The sequence below is a fragment of the Atta cephalotes genome (assembly GCF_000143395.1).
Source record: "Atta cephalotes unplaced genomic scaffold scaffold00015, whole genome shotgun sequence".
NCBI classification, from domain to species: domain Eukaryota; kingdom Metazoa; phylum Arthropoda; class Insecta; order Hymenoptera; family Formicidae; genus Atta; species Atta cephalotes.
In genome coordinates, this window is record NW_012130079.1 from 168,851 (window position 1) to 185,438 (window position 16,588).

Genomic DNA, 16,588 nt, shown 5'->3' on the forward strand with positions numbered 1-16,588 from the left:
ACACACACACACACACACACACACACACACACACACACACACACACACACACACACACACACACACACACACACACACACACACACACACACACACACACACACACACACACACACACACACAGAGGATATCCCGAATTTAAAGGGCCATTACGGAAGAGTGTAAGAAATCGAAAATATAAATAAAACTAAAATAATAGTAATAAATTAAAAATAAAGATCCTTTAGAGATATATTAATTTTTGCTTCGTTTTGAAAAAAATCGCAAAAAAAAGGACAATACGTAATTTTCATTTTTGTATTTATTTATTACTTGCTCATTTACACTTATTGTATGTAGCTGCAAATAATAAATATTTTATTACTAATACCTATTGATATCCGTATTGGCTTTTATCAACGTTTGTTTCTTATATTTAGATTTGATTTATGTTAAAGCCTATGTATGAGCAATAATAAAGCCTTTATTCCTTTAATGATTTGACAGAATTTTTATCATGCTAAGATGCTCAATGGAAATTTTTCTCTAGAAATTACCACACAATTATGATTTCACTCATCACAAAATTCGAAAATTATTAAAATGTTCGAAATAAATTATATGTATATAAAAGAATTCTTTTGAAACGCGTTTTTTTCTCTTTGTCGTTGTTACTGTTATTGTGTCATTGTCATGTCTTTGAAAGACATTCAAGCAGAGAAGAGACGATCGAACTTAATTTAGTCAGAATCCCTTATGAAATCTTATTGCCACAGCCAAGCGTTGTCAAGTAATAAGCGACTGCGTAAGAAACGGATTGGCTCGAAGTCGAAAGAAAGTGATAATAACTTGACGATTAACAAAATTGTCCGCGGAAATGGACAACCTTCAATTATGCGTTCAGTAATAACATTGGTAGAAAATAAATAATAACGGAGAAATGAACTGCGGCTTATTAGTAAACCATACGAAAATCGCAAACTAGAGCGCTTTGTGAATTGCAAAACATCAACGCGAGCATGACGACGATACTTAGGGCGACTCAGTTCATCTGGATCATACATTATGTAGATTTAGGGCTGGCATCCGTTCGGATTTCTCCAAATTTATCTTAGTTTTGATTTGTGCAGATTTATCCAGGGACATCCGGGATGATTTTTTGAAATAGTTCATGATTTTTATGATTTTTTATTGTATCTCGTATCATTTAACAATAGCTGCGCAAGCATTGTCGTGAGTGAACTCCTATCTCCCGGCCGCTCCGCGCTTATCGATACGATGTCTACTCACAGATAATTCGAGTTTTTGTATGTTCATCACTGTGTAAGCTGAGATATAATAATTTACTAGTTATTTGACACCGAATATGTTTCATTATATATTATATATTACTATTATTATACATTATATCGATTATATTATGTTTCACTTCAATATTGTGATGTAATAAACATAAAATTATTAAGTATACTTTGTAACTATTTGAATTTTTATTTTATTTGTAAAAGCAATTTTTATATAAAAGCGTTAGACTAGTGTTATACTAAATAATTGAAATTTGCGGTGAGAAATTATAATATTAACATTTTTGAAAAAAAAGTCCGAATTTTAAGCTATAAAATTCGAGGTTTTAGAGCTCATTGCTCTAGATGAGTGCTTTTAAAGTCCTACGTATTCAACTTATGTTGAATTTATGATGAACGGAAAACAGAGATTAAATAATAAGAATCTGTCTCAGTTTGCATATTTTTGTTACTGCATTTAATTGAGGCGTATCAAAGCAAAATATTGCAAATATCATTTTTTTTAATTTTTCAGATGAAAGAAAGAAATCATTTTCTTGAAAATTATTTCTTCACAAACTTTAACTAAATAAGGTATTAGCAATTCGACTTTGTAAAAAATTTTAATTATAAGCTTTAATTTAAATATAAATCTTGTGATATCATAATAAAATTGCCAATTGCACGATGAACTTATGACATTTTAAGCCCTGTTTTTTGCTTTCTTGCGGCATTTTTCACATTAGTTACAAAGAAAAAAGTGTTGATATTTGAGACAAAATTGGCATGGTAAAATAATTATAGTTAGATGTTCCATTTTTATAAATATTACTGCTGTAATGTTATATAAATATAATTATATTTGATCATAAATTAAAGAAAATGTTTTATTATAAGTTATATAGCAATTATATAATCATTTATTCACAAGCATGTATGTTATATGTAATATTTTCTTCATATAAAAAAATTTGAATGTAATGACGAAATATATATTTCTGTCTTATTAACCGTAAAAGAAATAAAATAGATACTTTATTTGCTAGAAATAAAATTTTTCATTTCGTCATATTTAAATAAGGATTTATTTCAGTGAATATTATATCTCTCTCACACACACACACACACACACACACACACACACACACACACACACACACACACAAATAAATTTTTAATACGTTTTCTTCAGTATACAACTGATTTATGCATCAAGATACATTTGTACATTTGGTATACATTTTGCTGTAGTACGTCTTAGTTGCGAATGAAATATGCGCTGGCAAAATTGCATTTTGATCGATTACATCAAATCGAGTCGATCGATCGTTTATAGCTTTACACAAGTATAAATAAAGCAAACCAAATTTATATATCCTCGAAAAAAAATTCCACAAAAATACTATTAAAATAAAATATGACATACGAAATATATACTTTAAATAATCAATGATTGCCACAATCAACATACCACGCATTTCACACAAGCAATTACTAAAACAATAAATTTCAACTCTCTCTCAGAGAAACATTGAACAACAAGTCCGACACGATATTACATAAATGCGCAACAAAAGAATTTGGACTGAGTTTTGTCATTTATGATCTTGATCTAAATAGATCGTGCCAGTAATCACTCGGGCAGGACCAACTGTTTTTTCTTTCTTTTTTTTTTTAAAGACAGTTGGATCGTGTCATAGAACGTCAATGATGTGTACGTTACGTGTACAAAGAAGTACCATTGCTCATTGCGAAGACAAACGGGCTTTGTCAAGAATTGCATCAGAATAGAACTAAAGTTACCACGCCTTTATCAACTAAAACTCGAAATATATTTGAGATTTAAGTTTTTTATATAAGGATACAGTTTATACAATAATGAATGTAAAAAGTATTTTACACAGGAAAAATATATCTTTTAAAAAATCATATTTTTAGAAAATAAACATTAATTGGTAATTTATTAACAAAGAATAAAATGGATTATATATTTCTCAAATTATTTTACTTAAAAGAATATATAATAATTAAAATCATATTTCATTTTAATAGGCAAATATAAAAAATTTAACGCACAAAAAGTATTCGTCGGAATTTAGCTAAGATCATTCTAAGATCATGAACACAATTATTTTCCTTAAACTCTTTTTTATTTATATTAGAATAGAATGTACTCATTGTTAATAAATTGCTAATTAATGTTTATTTTTTACATCAGCTAAGATTTTTTTCTTACAAAAATCTTTCTTGCAAGAATAGTTGTTTATTCATTATATATGTTTATATGGATATTCAGTCATATGTTAAATTTAATTTATCAAAAAAACGTACATATATGAAATCAGAAACGTAACAACATAAGATATAAAACTTTCTGCTTATCGACTTACTTTTAAACTCTAGAAGACTTAATTTATAAAATTTTACGACAGTTAATTTAGTAAAAGTTTTACGACAATTCATTTACGTATAAAAATTTTGTTAAAACAAAGTAAGATGTGGCAACAAGTTTTTCGTAATGAATATATCCTTTCTCTTCAAGATGTTCCGTAACGTGCAGTCCAGTTTTATTTCGCGGCCAAAGGAATTCGGCATAAATTTCCCACATTAGTTATGCGTTCTCTCTGCGTTATGTGTTCTCTCTACGGAGAAAAATGCGTAAGCGATTTCATAGAAAGGATAATATTAATTCGGCTACGAATACGTAAAGAGGAAGAAAGAAAAAGAGAGAGTGACAGTGAAAGAGTGAGAGCATCTGCTTTTGTTGCGCTAAGACATGACGTAACATTTATGCGCGCAGCAACAATGATGTATAAGCAATCGACTGTTTTTCCATGTAGCCTCTATGCTGTAATTTATAATAATTAAACCGAATAATAAGAGATAGTAAATTTTCGTGGTTAATCTCGGTGGATTTAAATTATATCCAACACAGAATTTTTCGTATTTGAATTCTTTTTCATTTAAATTTGTCTTATGCAAACAAATTGGATTTTAATACATCAGATTTATTTTATTTAATATTTCATTTAGTACAAGCATCTCATATTATATTAATAAAAGTAAAATATTATGTATATATATATATATATATATATATATATTTGTAGTATAATATTATTTTTATTTATACTTAAATTTTTTTGTACAGTATAGAAAGAAATATTCAATACGAATTTTCGTTTTCAGTTTCAAACAGAAAGAATTTTAAATATAAATATAAAACAAATCTTTACCTAATTAATAATTTTCTGCTTAACATAAATAATTTTTCCTTTTGAGAAAGGGATTAATGGAACATATAACGTTACAACTAAATTTTTTTTTCCAAATTGATTATCAAATCTATTATGACATTTCCACTCAATTTCACGTCCACTTGGCTATCTTCCGCTGTTTGAGAATGAATTATGTCGAAATTTCACGAACGTAGTTGCGAAGCAAACAATTTCGAGAAATAACGTTTATTCGCCAACAGTTCCTCCTTTCAACATCGGCTCTGTTAGCTGAATCAATCCACTGCATCTTTAATGAATAACTGAGACAAGATTGTAAGATTTTCATGAGCAGCACAGGCAATTTTATATCATCTGTCTCTCTTTAATCTAAGTAATTTTTGTAACAACTATCAACTTGTATCAATTTTTTGATCATCTCCTTCGATTAAATCGAAAGCATGACAGCCGATTCCCTTTGAGAATTTTCGTACAAATAAGTATATTAACTTGTACCGACGTTTGTCATCGTGGTCGAGAGCACGTGGATCGTACCATGTATTTTCTCATATCATACATAAAAAGATTCGCAGGGGTATGGTACAGCCTGGTCTGAAAGAGCGAGTGGTGGCACCCGAGGCCGAGAGCTTTTGCCCGGAACGGAGCCATCCCGAGGTGGGAGATGGATATAAGCCCATCGTCCGAGAATAATGCTATCAGTGACTTCGCGCTCGACAGTCTCGCATACGGTAAACGTGGTGTGGGCAGAAACATTGTGGAAGCATCATGCTCAAGGTACGGAGAGAGAAGGCCTGCCGCAATATGAGTGTGGTATGACGAGAGTGAGTGTGAGGAGATCGGGTGAGAGTGTGCGTCGCGTTTTCCTGTCGGCAATGTTCAAGAGAACTTCCGGTGCCCCATTTATCATCCGAGTGAATCTCCCTTATTTGTCTTTCTCTCGCTTGTTATAGGGCGCCTAATGTAATAATACTGTCGAACATTACACGAAATTGGCGAAGTCTATATAGACCTTTCCATTAAGAGAGATAATTCCAAAATCGCTTTCTGAACTGTTCTGAACTAGTGAATAGTTGATTTAGAGGTTTATCTCTTTCAAGTTTTACTTAAAGAAATAATCTTTTCAATTTTATTTTTCATGTCTTTTCTTTTGCTTTGGTTGTCATACGCTACAAAATCACTTATCAGCACGTATTTAGTAATGAGGTCTACGCAATTTCTAATTTGTTAATTAGAAATAAATACTTTATTAATTATCTTTTAGATTATTAGATCGTCTATTTAGCATTATACTTGTAAAGCATTATACTATGTATAATTTATATTTTACTCTCTTACTTCAAAAGTGATACAATTTAAAAAATTAAGTTTTCCAAAAGGAAAAAAAGTATTTTGCAATTTAACAAAAAATTATTGATCAATAATATAATACTGACAAAAAGAATATATTTCTATATGTGATCAAATATCATTTTTGTTTTTCATTCCTTAAAAACCACCCTTTTTTGAAAGATGTTTCACAAAATCCTTAAAATCCTTAAAAAATTATATAATATTCTCTAATAATAAAAATGATCATGATTTTTTTTAAATCGTTCTTTTTGAGCTGTAACAATTTTTGTAAAGTTAAGTTAGTTCACTTTTGATAATTGATGAAATAATGTTTATATAACGCGTTCATGATAAATCATGTTTTTTTCTTTTTAATTATTCATTTTCAAGTAAAGGAACGATATACATATACGTATTTATTTTCTTTAAATAATTATTTAGAAACGATCTGATTTTGGAAAACTGATTTTAGATGTAACATTGCATTCACCCAATATTACTAATAGTATATACATTCCCAATTGTGACTTTTTCAGCTTCCAATCAAATGAGATTTCTCTTCTTCCCGATCCTCCGGTTTACGGTTCAAAATACCATAATCTATAGTGTCAATTTTCTTAGACATGAACATCCGTGCCGAGGCGAGGGTGTAATAAACCTTTTATTCGCGATGTATCATTTTCATCGCAACGGATAAGGAAGCGAAATCCTTAACCACACTTCCGCGGCGCAGCGTTTCGTTGACTTACGATCTATTGATCTGCGCGCGAATAACAAGGTCGGCGTGAAAGTGAAAAGGGGACGATATTCGCATCGACAGGATTTCTAATCCGAGATTTTAATGAAACATCGAAATTCGAGAAGCGCGTCTTACTTGAGAGAGGGACTTTTCTAATAAATCAGCCCCAATGATTTTTCATATACATAAGTACCCAGCGAGCGTCACGTCAGACGCTAAGAATCCCCATATTGACAAGTGACTAATGAAAATCGCTTGCATTGCATTATCGATTATTCGCTGCATCCGCTGTATACTTGGGATGCTTTTAAATATATTGCACGAGGCACGGCATTCTAGACGAGAGAAAATTTTAGAAGATATCGTAGAAAAAAAAAGGGAAAAAGAAGAAAACACCTCTCAACGCCATAGAGGAATTTAAAAGAAACTATCAAATCCTTGACACAACTTCGCATATTAACAATCTTGTTTTCCCACAGAAGAGATTTACGATCGCGAATTGTGGTTTTCAGACGGTCGCTTTCCTCTGTGCCGCGCTGGCGTGTAGCCACGCGGTGGTTCTCAGCGGTTATAACGGCGGCCATGGCCTGTCCTACGATGATTACGGTGATCTCGATGCATACATTGGATCCGCCGGATACAAAGTTCTGCCGACGGTCGCGGTTCCGATACACGCGGTATCCGCTGCGCCGTTGCACGTGGACGCGTCTTTGGATGCATCTCTGAACGCTCATGAACTACACGACTACAAACATCACACCGATCAAGATCACGATTATTACGTGAGTATTTTTTTATGTCTGACTGTTGTTAACGAATATTGGCAAAAATAGAGGAAATATGCGTTTCACCCAAGTCGAATCGATTATCAAAGATCTTCAATACTTATACATATATCTTCTTCTATCAATTTTTTATCACAAACTTTTTATTAAACAGTTAGCTAGTTTTGAAACTAATTACTATTAATTTTTTTATATTCTTTTTACAAATTTCATAATTTTTGTAGCTGATACACCTATTCTTCAGTCTTTTCTTGCTGAGAGCATATATCGATATCAGCATATATCTCGTATAAAACTATTCAACAATTTTTTTAATTTCTACAAAATTTCTAAAAATTTCACTTTCGTAACAATGACGGGACTTAATAATATTTGCAACAAATATTATAAGCGGCATATTTAATTTCAAGAGAAAACCACCTATTTTTCTCATAGCTTCAATAGTTTCAATTTTATTAATATTTAATACAAATTCCCGCACGTTTCCTTCAGAAAAGTGTCAAGATTCGTCAAGTCTCGCGTTTCCAGACGCCTGAGGCGTATATATGTTAATTTAAATTCTTGTCTCTTTGAAAAGTAACGTCTGTGTAGACAATGGTGTATTTCCTCTGTCCTCGCTGTATCTTATTGTCAAATCTCTTTCCGCAATCCTCATTGTCGTCACTTTCTCGCGACGTTAATTGTCACTAAAAGCGGCGCTCCGCAAGTAATATCATAAAATGAGAGAACGTCGCACATTATGTGTGCGAATAATTGTAGTATCCGTAGTCGGGACTCAAAAGCGCTTGGAATTGTACTCCACAAGCTTCATTACATAGTTGCGGACCAGATTTATTGAATAATTTAATATAAAATTGGAATCGCAACATTTTTTAATAAAAAGTTTGTGATAAAAAACCTACTACCTTGTTTATTCGTTAAATTAAATTACATTGGCAAGATAAATTAATTTATCTTATTTTATAAGAGTTTCTTTTCTTAATTTTTAATCTACTTTTTATTCCTTTGAAAATTAATTCTGTTTTACGTACGCTTAATACAGGAAAGAACAATTTTTGTTGAGATATCTAAAAATTGACTAAATCAAGACCCGCACTAAATTTTATTGGAATAATTAATTAAATAATTTTATTAAAATAATTACACAGGACGCTCAAGAATAATGAACAACGTTGCAAAAAATCTTGAAATTTATACTGATTATTCAATAACTCAAGCGTTCTACGTAATTATTTTGATGGTCTAACAAATTATTTTCAGATCTGTATCAAATTAAAATTATAAATGTACTTTAATAAAACTTTTTTCCGTGTATCTACGATCTCAAAAATCAATATCGTTATGCATCTGCCAGCAATATTCAAGTTGCACGGAAATATTTATCGGAAAGTATTTATAAAACAAATAACGCCCGTTGTTAAACAGCTAAAAATGTTTAAAGGCACTACTCGATGCTACAATAACAACGTTTTAAAACATTCCTTGTCTTAATTGATCAATTAGTGAAATTTTTTTTTCTGACTGATTAATCAAATGCTTGGAAACATTTGTAGCTAATCCACTAAGCGAACCGCACTTTAAAACTCTATGCGCTCACTTCGGCATTAGTGGATGTTTATCGTTAATTTGTGGCGAACTCGCATATAACAATACTTGTATATACTTGTTACAGTCACATCCGAAATACACCTTCAATTACGGCGTTCATGATCCTCATACCGGTGACGTGAAGACTCAGCATGAGGTGCGGGACGGCGACGTTGTCCATGGCTCGTACAGCGTGAACGAGCCCGACGGAAGTGTACGAATCGTCGAATATACAGCGGACGATCATAACGGATTCAACGCCGTTGTTAAGAAAGTCGGACCGGCGATACATCCGAAACCGGTGCCGATTGTCAAGTACGTCTCACCGGCGCATTTTAACAGCTATGACTACGAGAAGCATTATTAGCTCAGCCATCGCATCGTGTAAATAGCAACGAATCTGGCGTTTCGCTAAAAAATATTAGTCGCGCGGCAATCAGTCTATTAGTCATGTGACAGCGAAATATGTTTACAAGTTCGTTCAAACCTCCAGGTGGATTCAATTGGCCGTCAGCAATAAACAGAAAAGCTGAGGTCACTTTTACGTACAAAGAGTTTTCATGTAAAACAATTAGATTTTAGGAGGGTTTAGGATTATACATGTTTAATATACTGCGATAAATATATAAGTTTATTGAAATTATCGAGGAATATTGATTCATTTCCTGACACAAAAAATTGATATTATTTTTATTATATATACTCCTGGCCAAAAGTTTGAAAGTACTTTTCACACATGCGCGCGCGCGCGCGTGTGTGTGTGTGTGTGTGTGTGTATGTGCGTGTGTAATATATATAATTTATAAAATTTTTCAAACAAATCTTAAATATTTTTAAAAACTTTTCTTATTTCTTTGTTTTGTAGCTTTATTTTAAAACAAATGTAATTGCACTTGAAACTTGCAGCGTAAAAAATCAATTGCTTTTACAAATAACACAAAAGCAATTCTCTCTATTTATTTTCACCTTTCGTTTGACGATTTGTGAAACCGCACAAAGGCGCATCTTACGCATCTCTTTAAACGAGAGTCATTTAATGAAATTGAAATTGCGATGTAACCACGCATGTCTGAAGTATTGATTTATACATATTTGTTACTACGTTGTAATATAAATTTCATTCAATTTTAACCTCGAGAAATCTCTTGTGCATTCACTTTTAGGTTTTATTCTAAATGAATATAAGTACCGCGAGAGAATATATATACATATATAATTTATAAAGATATAATTTAAAAAGAGTATCTATATAAATGTTTCACAACCACGTAAAAAATGTTACGTTCATTTAAATCCGTCCGAGAACTTTTACAATTTATGTGCATCATATGTGTATGACTTACGCATATTGCAGGATTAGATTTAAACCCATGACGGGAATGAAAAGCTCAATATCAAATTCACATGAAATGAATAGAAAGAAAGAATGTGTGTTTGGGAATGATATCAAAATCAGCGACTAACAAAACAGATTTTGTTAAAAGTAAGGAAAATAGCAGTTAAGTCTTTTGTACTCACATTATAAAATACGTTCAAAAAGTAAAAATCGTAAAAAATTGATATTTACGATAATATAATTTTGTAAAAACACGGTTTATATCAAAATAAAAGTATAGACAATCGATAATACGAAACCGATTTTGTTAAAAGTAAGAAAAATAGAAACTAAGTATCTTTATTGTATAATTAAATACATTAAAACAGTCATAAAGAATTGATATTTATGATAATGTATTGTATTTTCATAAAACTGATTTATTTCGAAATAAAAGTATTCTCATATTTTTATCTTACTTCCACTTGACAAAATGTGACGGGTTGTCATATATTGAGATAATTCTTCATCAGAACATTGATTCTCTGTTTGACAGTTTGCTCATTCAATTTTATTCAATGAAGAGGAACTTGACGATAACAAAGTAACATATAACTTAAACATATAAAGAAATTGTAATAAAATCTTGTGAAATTTTTTCTCAGAATCTTCCAAAATTTTACTGAATGTAACGTTTATATAAATTTCAGAATTTTCGGAATTTTTAAATCATTACTGAATAATTTAACTTTTTAGAAAATTGTTCAGATTTTTTTATTACACACTTTTCAAAAGTAAGAAAGTGAGAAAATTTATATCATGTCTAGAATTCTTGATATACATATATAAATTTTATAAAGTTCTAAGATTTTTTAATTTAAGATTTTTTATTCTACATAATTGCTGATAAAATCTTATTCTCCTATTATTAAAGATTCTCCTATTATTACAAAATTATCCTTAAAGATTCTCCTATTATTACAAAATTATATAAGATAAGTAGGGAATACTTTGATGGTCTTGAGTAATTTTAAATGTAAAAAGAATAAAAAATATTTTGCGTGAAATAACGATTCAAGAGTTGGGAAAGATTAGCTTTCCACGAAGACTATAGACATATTTAAATCAACATGAATTTTGAACAACTTATTGCAATAATAAAAAAATGTATTTCAAATTTATAATCTGATTTCTTTTAGTTTATATCCCGCAAATAGTCGAGTTTTCGAAGAAAAGATTCTACAAAGATATTCAACTGATTGAGTATCGATAGAAAGTTTAAAAAATACCTCTTTCTATTAAGAAAAAAATCTTTTTTTAATTGGTAGTAAAAAACCAAGGACATTTACGATCACTCGAAGTCATCAAAATATGTCCCGCTACTTATTCTACAATAATAGGTGTCTTCCTCTTATCTCTAACCGTTTTAAAAAAAAACATGATAAACTTTATCAGACGCACTCTGTATATATAATATAAATATATATTCATATACAAATATATATATATATATATATATATAAAATTATGAGTTTTTACTTTAACTATTTAAACAGATCATGTTTTTATACTAAACTTTTTATATTATATTATGAAACCATTATTTTTTTATCTCCTAAAAATTTAATTAAAATTGCTTATAAAATTAATAATTAATTAATAATTATTAAGTAATTATTAATTCGACATATACATATCGCTCATTTTTTGCTTTCTGCATAGGAATATTAATAAAATACCATGTTTAATCGAGGAATTTTCAAGAAAAGAGGGGAAAAGTCTTTTTTTAGAAGACCTATGTCATGTAATCGACAATTTATTTTTCAAGAATGATTTAAAAAAAATTCCATCACTACAAGAAGCATGTTGAAACACTATATTGATCCAAATGTGATTGAATGTTTATTAACGTTATTAAATTTAACGTTATTAAAAATTATTCAAAGAGCGAAAATGAGTGAGTAAGTAGATCGAATTAATAATTATTTAATAATCCTTAATTAATCTTATTGAATAATTTTAATTAAATTTTTAGGAGTTCAGAATAATAATTTTATAAGATTCTGTAAATTCTGTAAATTTTAAATTGCAATTGTGTATATTTTATATAATTCTTAATAAGTTGTTAGATTTTCAATTAAAAACGGCAATGTTTTGCATTGTATATTCTTAATTAGTGTATCGCTCTGCGCGCGAAATCACTTAATTTGTCTGATAACGATCTCGACGCGTCGGTCGATGGGCTTTCTTCGCACAGTTAATAAGTTTCACGTATAATTATACTCCTGTATAATTAATAGTACACGAGGAAACGGGCAACTCTGATTCAAGCAATAACAAAGTTCAGTTTTTTACGGCAATGCCGCTTTGTCCGAGCACTTGAACTTACTTACCAAGACCGTGAAATTCACGTGCACGCTTTCCAATTTTACTTTAGTTTTGCGCTATAGCGGCATAATCTAATTTTTACATTCAATTAAAACGTCCACTTTTGGCATTCATGCACCGGAGAAATCAATTATTAGTTTTTTCTTTTATCTTTTTAAAGCGAATATGGCAAACTATATTCAACGTGGAAAAAGTATTGCTATTATTTTAATTTATAAATAATATCTTATAGTTGCACGCAATAAATGAAGGAAGAGACATCAGAATACAAGGATCACAGAATACAAGGATCATAAATATGATAAGAAAAGCCGTACTCACCATAGATTCCTGGTAAATTCTATGAGCAATAATACTCGTACTATCGAACATATCTTTTCCAGGACCGGAGGCGAAGCACATTTCTTTCTTTCCGGGACACGTATACTGATCGGAGCAGTTTTGTCCAGAGAATTCGCACTTTGGTCCACGTGTATTTGGCGAAACGTCGCCGAGATTAGTCGAGGCGAAGGCTGCTACGAATCGACCCTATATAATGTCAAGAAAAATATTATGATGTTCGTATTACAGACATATTTGTATATGCATATGTGTACGTGTATGTACATTGAAAGAAAAGTATTTGGTATTAACTGTGGCTATTGCATGATAAAATAGTTACGGTTAGAAGCTTCATTTTTATATTACTGCTATAATATGTATAAAAACAATAGTTATATTTATAGTTGTACAAAAAATGTATATATAATTGGCACTGAAAATGACTATAAATTATATGAGTAATTAAATTATGGCAATTGCAATCTTTTTTCTCTCATTGTATGGAAAAAATTACTCTTCGTTTAATTAATCTCGTTTAATATTGTTATTAAACGATGAGATTAATCAAATAATTTATTCTCGTGGTTTACTAAAATATTTACGTCAAAGTTTAAAATTATTTTCAGACGCATGTGCGATAAATGTGAGGCGGCATATAATCGTTTAGTGTATTACGGTAAATAAATAAATATGGGGCTAAAATATCGTGCCATGGTGATATACAACTTTTAAATAAATATAAAGTACACAACTGAATGACGAAAATCTTAACAGTCTATGCTAAGAATAAAGTAGTTTAAAAATCTTGTATTCTGAAAAAATGTTATATACCTCTATGTGCGCAGTTAATCCGAAATAATTTCGTAAGGTTTATGAACCAAACTGCACTAATTCGTACACACATTTTCTTGATAATTCTTGTATATTTACATTAGTCTTATTAAATTGCTTGTCAGCTTAATTTGTTAGTTTAATATTACGTATTTTAGTTTAATTAGAATTATGTTACAATGTTACAAAACAAATATTCAGTGTGTAATTTGCATGAATTGGAAATTGTAAAATTCGTACGCGAAAAATATTAGACACCGCTTTGACCAAGTAATATTTTCTTCGCCTATTTGTGTTGTTTATATTTTGTCAAACGTCATCCGAAACTTTTTGGCTAACATCGCTTGATATATTGGGTTGTCCGGAAAGTTCGTGCCGCAAAAGATTTAAATTTAATAAATGAAATTAAAAATTTTAATCTTCTGCGTTACAATTTTCCTTCAAAATCGGCACGAACTTTTCGGACAACCCAATATCTACGTATGTACATACATGTATGTGCTTAAAGATAATTGAAAATAAAAAAGGAAAAGCAAAAAATGCAAGCACGATATTAACTAAATAATAAGAATATGAAATAGATTCATCTTGAAAAGGAAGAAAGATTAATAATGGACACGCGCAACCTCTTCTGTAATTAACGAAATTATTGTCTGCACGCGATGAGTATTTTTACAAGTGCGCGCGTTGAAATAATTTATTTACTTAAACTTGGGACGTATGTATTCAAATGATTTCAGGAGCTTTGATGTAGCAGATTCGCTTATCGAAATTATTCAGATTCATTCGCAATTTTGCTCTTTATAATTTAAACAACAAAACATAGAGTCATTGTAAATAGAAAACTACAAATCTCACGTTGTATACATAATATAATAAATGTATATTTATTACGTTTAGCAGAGTATATTTGCTAACTTACTTTACCGACCATGGCGTTATTATTCATCGTTTTCTCAAAGAGTATCGAAGCATAACCCACATTATCGCTAGAAACCAAACGGTTCGTATTGTTCATGCTAGTTGGATGCACGGCGAACCAATTTATGACACCTAAGGGCTTATCATCGGCACCGATAAATTGCATTTGTGTTAGTGTCTTGTCTACGTCATACTTGTATCTAGAAATAAAGAAAAAATATTAATTTTGTATGTTACTTCCTTCCACGAAAGAATGCAGTTGACGACAAATATACTGTCGTCATCAATTTTATATTTCAATGTAAAATCGATGTAAGTAAACGCATTTTATAAATTTCCGAGAACATGCTTATTTAGGCTTGCAAACACACGGCATGTATCGTACATCGTGTTATATGCAATATACATGATCGCTATACCTCGGCATCAAATATTCAGTGCCGAGTGCATTCTATAGCATTATCCCTTACATTTAAGCAATTGCAAGCAATTGAATTAATTAACCGCGTTATTTGAGAATATTGCATTTGTATAGTATAAGGCTGTACTGTATAGTCTCATTTTATGCCCCAAGCAAATGCATGAGACACGAAAAAATGTTTCAAATAAAACTGGAACAATTTCGAGAGGAACATAATTAAAGGGCGCTTAGAAAAAAAAACCAATGCGACCCTCTCAAAACTGTTCCATCTGAAAAATTTCACATCTTACATATTTTTCAAGATATTTGTCTAAGGCAATTAAAAGGGCACTCCATATAATGTTGAAAAACACTATGTCAAGCATGTTTTATAAATAATAGATAATGTATTAAAAATAATTTTTTTCGTATTAAAAATAATCGCCTCTCGCGCACGATTGCGCGCGTAGAGAATAAATTTAAAATAATTATGGTGATCAAATGATTATATTTGCTAATCGACATCTTGATCGACATCATTTCCTGAATAAAAAAACTAATCGTTTTTCGTAATTTTTAAGGAGATCCTAAAGTGAAGCTCGAATTTGGACGAAGTCCAAATCACCATCAGAGATCGCTGTTTTACGACACATTGATCTTTATATACTACCACACCAATATGTCACGCAAATTATGATACACGCAGTGTCGCACGTTCGTGTCAATTTTCGTAATAATAATAAATTCGTCGCGATAAAGTCTCTAAGTCTAATTCCAAGAACTCGACGTTGTTTGTTTATACGAACTATGCGTCTGTGGACCACAATTTCATAAATATAGACTGTAAAGCTTTTATATCAAGCTTTTATATGAAGCAAATATTATTATGATATTATGAAGCAAATATGATTATGATTGACAGTTTTAAAATAATAAAGATCTCAAAAAATTAAAAAAAATTTTTTTTTTCGTTTCTCGACATAAACTCCATCTCACAGACAAGTATTAATGCATATGCTTTAATCCTGGAAAATGATTTCCAAATCATTTATAAATCAGGAAAAAAGTAATTGTTGAACAAAAATTATTGCATTTAGTCGGTAATGTACTTTAAGATCTCCAAGCTAAATACAATTTCGTTCATCAAATTGATCCACCATGTTACAATTAATAACAGAAATGGAATTGGAGAAGTAGAAGAGTCAAGAAATAAAATTACAATTTTGAAAATCCTTACATTTTAATACGTCGGCAGCAAATTTTGTTCTAACATTCTTAATACCACACGATAGTATTAACTTTTAACTTTAAAGTGTATTTTGTTTCGGCATTCATTTTCGAGATACAGCAATTTAAAAATAGCCATATCACTGTATCTTCAATTTCATTGTTTTTTTATTTTGTATGGGTGTATTACACGTATATATATATATATATATATATATATATATATATATATATATATACTAGTACG

General features: G+C 30.3%; 2 protein-coding genes across 2 annotated transcripts in view; one reads left to right on the plus strand and one right to left on the minus strand.

The window, feature by feature from the left end:
• The window catches only part of LOC105617928 (neutral ceramidase), a 58,201-nt gene that overhangs the window by 38,855 nt on the left and 2,758 nt on the right, over positions 1-16,588 (minus strand). The window contains exons 5-6 of the mRNA XM_012199462.1: positions 14,716-14,914; positions 12,963-13,169 (exon numbers count right to left, since the gene is read on the minus strand). Of these exons, the coding sequence (XP_012054852.1) occupies positions 12,963-13,169; positions 14,716-14,914 (406 nt within the window). The remainder of the gene's footprint in view (positions 1-12,962; positions 13,170-14,715; positions 14,915-16,588) is intronic.
• LOC105617927 (cuticle protein 19-like) lies at positions 5,264-9,305 on the plus strand. Its single transcript, XM_012199461.1, has 3 exons — positions 5,264-5,272; positions 7,079-7,348; positions 9,024-9,305. Exons 1-3 carry the CDS (start codon positions 5,264-5,266, stop codon positions 9,303-9,305), a joined length of 561 nt encoding a protein of 186 aa, XP_012054851.1.

Coding starts and splice junctions, on each gene's coding strand:
- LOC105617927 (XM_012199461.1), top strand. Junction 7,349..9,023: donor ATCAAGATCACGATTATTAC/GTGAGTATTTTT, acceptor TACTTGTTACAG/TCACATCCGAAATACACCTT.